The 3,457-nt window shown below is 48.6% G+C and overlaps 1 protein-coding gene across 4 annotated transcripts in view; it reads right to left on the bottom strand.

The window, feature by feature from the left end:
• SNRPB (small nuclear ribonucleoprotein polypeptides B and B1) overlaps positions 1 to 1,940 on the bottom strand; it is an 11,137-nt gene extending 9,197 nt beyond the window's left edge. For all 4 annotated transcript variants that reach the window (XM_021709493.1, XM_008051854.1, XM_008051853.1 and 1 more), the window contains exon 1: positions 1,768 to 1,940. In XM_021709493.1, coding sequence (XP_021565168.1) covers positions 1,768 to 1,770 — 3 coding nt within the window. In that variant the 5' untranslated portion in view covers positions 1,771 to 1,940. The remainder of the gene's footprint in view (positions 1 to 1,767) is intronic.
• Between the last annotated feature and the right edge of the window lie 1,517 nt (positions 1,941 to 3,457).

Genomic DNA, 3,457 nt, shown 5'->3' with positions numbered 1-3,457 from the left:
CCAAGTTGCCCAGGCGGGTCTCGAACCCGCGGGCTCAGGCAATCCACTCACCTCAGCCTCCCAAAGTGCGGGATTACAGGCTGAGCCACCAAGCCCGGCGGTACACTTAATTATTAGTTAACCCAATAACATTTGTTTCAATAACCTGACTTCCACTGTAGCTTTACGAAAATAAAGGGAGTGACCATAGAGACATATGACCCACCAGGTGCCTTGGCAGTTATATTTTTCTCTAGAAACAATTTGCCTGGTATATGACCTGTGTATCATTCTCACATAGGTCTGATTGGTGTAGGCCAGTCCTAATCCACCAAGTGCAGGCACCATGCTTGCTGTTCATCTCTGAGGGCTCAAAAAAGAACAAGTTTCTGAACCTACAGAAGTGTGGATCAGAAACTTGATTCCACTAAGATACTGCCTGCCACACTGGAGATCTGGGTTCTGCAGTTCAGTCTCCCTTTGATGAATATTTTAACTGGCTTCTAGTCACACAGATCTGAAACTTTAGGGCCAACATTTACTGGTCCATTTGCCTTGTAAATAGCTAATGCTTACTGAGTGTTCACTGTGTATCAAGCACTGAGATAAGCACTGTGTATCTCATTTAATCCTCAAAACTGAGTCCATTATTATTATCTCTATCTTACAGATGAGGCCACTGAGTCTGAGAGTAGTTAAGCACCCTGCCCAGCTTCACAGCTGGGAAGCTGTATTGGAGCCTACTCAGACTGCATCCAGTGCCAATTCTAACCCACTTTCCAATGTCCTACCCAACTTCCCAACTTCCAGTCTCACCCAATACATAACAGCTAGAGTGATCTTTCCAAACACAACTAAGTTCATGTCATTTTGCTGGTTAAAATCCTTCAACGACATGACTCACCACGAACAGGATAAAATAACACGGCAGGCCTCTCTGGTAACCAGGTTCCTGCCAATTCCTCCCTTCTCCTCCTTTACTTCGTCCTTTCTCGTCCAGTCCCTTTAAATCGTGCTACCCTTCAGACCCTTGTTCTGTCAGTTCTCCGGGTCTCTAATACACTCTTCCATTTTCGCTGGGAAAACTCCCGGCGACTCTTTAGGACTCTGCTCAGGAACTATCTACTCAAAGCACTTGCCCCGCCCCCCCGCCGTTACTTTTCCCGACTGCTGAATTGTCACACTTAATTACAGTATCCGTGTCCCCAGCTAGCTCGGCGAAGGCAGGAGCCCTATTTCACGGTGTAGCCCCAGCGCCTGAGAAGTCAGACACACGCAAACACAAAAATATGTTGAACAAATAAAGCAGACCTCTTCCTCCAGTTTCATCCCCCCTCCCTCCTCCCCACCCGCCAGACCTAGCTTGGGCCACAAGCCCTTCCAAACCTCCCTCCGCAACTCCTCAGACTCTCGCTCCTTCTCACCAGTCTGAGCCTTTCACCTCCTGCGGCTCTAGTTCCTGCTCCGAAATCCTAGAAATACATTTACTTAGCGAAAGTGTATTTAGCGCCTACCAGACATAATGGCTACGGCGGTGTCGAGAGCCGAGGTACTACTACCACAATGAGCGACCCTGGCCTCAGTCTCCCGGTCCCGGCCTTTCCCCTCTTCTTCCCCCTACCCGCCTAACGGCCAAGGTCCGGATCTTTCGTGCAGGACCCAGCGGCCGCGGCCCGGGCCTTCACCGCCACAAACGGCTCCAATCCACAGCTTCCTCCCCGATCGGTCGGTTTTCCCACTCTGCAACAGACTCGGAAGCTTCCTCGCCGCCGGCCCGTGCCTCCTCACCATGGTGGCGGCTCCGATGCCTCCGATTCCCGCCGGATTAGCCTCCGCAGACAGCTAGTCGCCCGCCACCACCACGATTTCCCGCCGCCGATACCGGAAATGCAGCCGCGGGTAAAAAGGGGTCGGGTAGAAAGCTACTTCCGGTTCGGAGACCGAGCTCTTGAGTTCCGGCCGCCAAGAGAAGGTTGTTCCGAGCAGGAGCCAGCGCGGGTACCGTTAACACTCAGCTTCGGCCTTTTGTGGGAGGCTCAGAATTCTTTGGACACCTTCCTAACTTAAACATGCTCGGGCTACTTCCCGTCTCACTCATCCCTCCTCTTTCCTGCCGGTTTCTCTCGGTTCTCATCCACTCCCCTCCCCTGCTCTCCTCTACAGCCACTGTCCTTGCTTTTCCACTGGCTTCAGGCACCCCTGCCTCGTCCTGGAATGCTAGACCCTCAGGTATGCGAAAGGCTTATGCCCTCACCTCCTTCAAGACTTAAGCTTAAATAACACTTTACCAGTGAGGACTTCCGTGTCCGTCCTGCACTTTTGAAAAGGTAAACTTCCCACTCACCTTACCCTCATCTCTGCTGCATTTTTCTACTTGATTGCTACCTAACACGCTGTGTATTTTTTATTATCCCCTCCCCATTAGAATGCAAGCTTCATGCACTTTGGATTTTTCTTTGAGCATTGTTCATTGCTGTAGGGCCTAAAACACCGTTTAGTATAAAATAAGGCCCCAATAAATAGTTGTTGAATAATCTCATCCAGTTCTACGACTTTTAAATACTACCTATACACATTTTTTCCTGTAACCTTGGCCTCTTCATTTAACTCTTGGCCTTTTATACCTAGCCAGTGGCTTAACACGGATGTCTAATAGGTATACTAAATTTAACATGTTGAAAACAATTCTTGGCCAGGCACAGTGACTCAACCTGTAATCCCAGCACTTTAGGAGGCAGAGGCAAGAGGATTTTTTGAGCCCAGGGGTTTGAGACCAGCCTGGGCAACTTGGCGAGACCTCATCTCTACAATAAATAAAATAATTAGCCAGGCATGGTGGTGCACACCTCTAGTTCCAGCTACTTGGAAGGCTGAGGCAGAAGGATCACCTGAGCCCAACAGGCTGAGATTGCAGTGGCTGTGAGCATGCCACTGCACTCCAGCCTGGGCGACAGAGTAAAACTCCAACTCAGAAAAAAAAAAGACAGAAAACTGAATTCTTGATGCTATTCACTCTTTTTCCCAAAACCACTTCTTCACCAGTGTTTCTCATCGCCAAAGCTTCTTGAGTTAAAAAAAATTAAACAACAAACTTAAAGCATACTTGATTCCTCTCTTTCTATGTCATCTCAAAATCAATATCAGCAAACCCTATGGGCCCCACCTTCAAATTGTCCTGAATATGACTGTTGTGACCCGCTCCACTGCTACCACCCTAGCCCTAGCCACCATCATCTCCTTCTTGGATCATTGAATGGATCCTTTCCTGGTCACTTTGATTCTTTTCTTGTTCTCATATGAGCCAGAAGGATCCTTCTAAAATGTACTGGAGCATCTGTTGGGGGTGCGGGGATGTGGAAGACTTTAAGCCAGTGACTCTCGATTTCCACCCCCTCCTTTGATAAGGTGTAAAAATCCCTTTGTGTGTTTTGTTTTGTTTTGTTTTTGATTTGTCAAGCCCGATATGCATTTTGTGGAT

The sequence above is a fragment of the Carlito syrichta genome, unplaced genomic scaffold (genome assembly GCF_000164805.1).
Source record: "Carlito syrichta isolate Samal-C Ts95f unplaced genomic scaffold, Tarsius_syrichta-2.0.1 Scaffold239047, whole genome shotgun sequence".
NCBI classification, from domain to species: Eukaryota; Metazoa; Chordata; class Mammalia; order Primates; family Tarsiidae; genus Carlito; species Carlito syrichta.
Note: the sequence above shows the minus strand (reverse complement) of the source record. Positions and strands in the feature narration are given on the sequence as shown.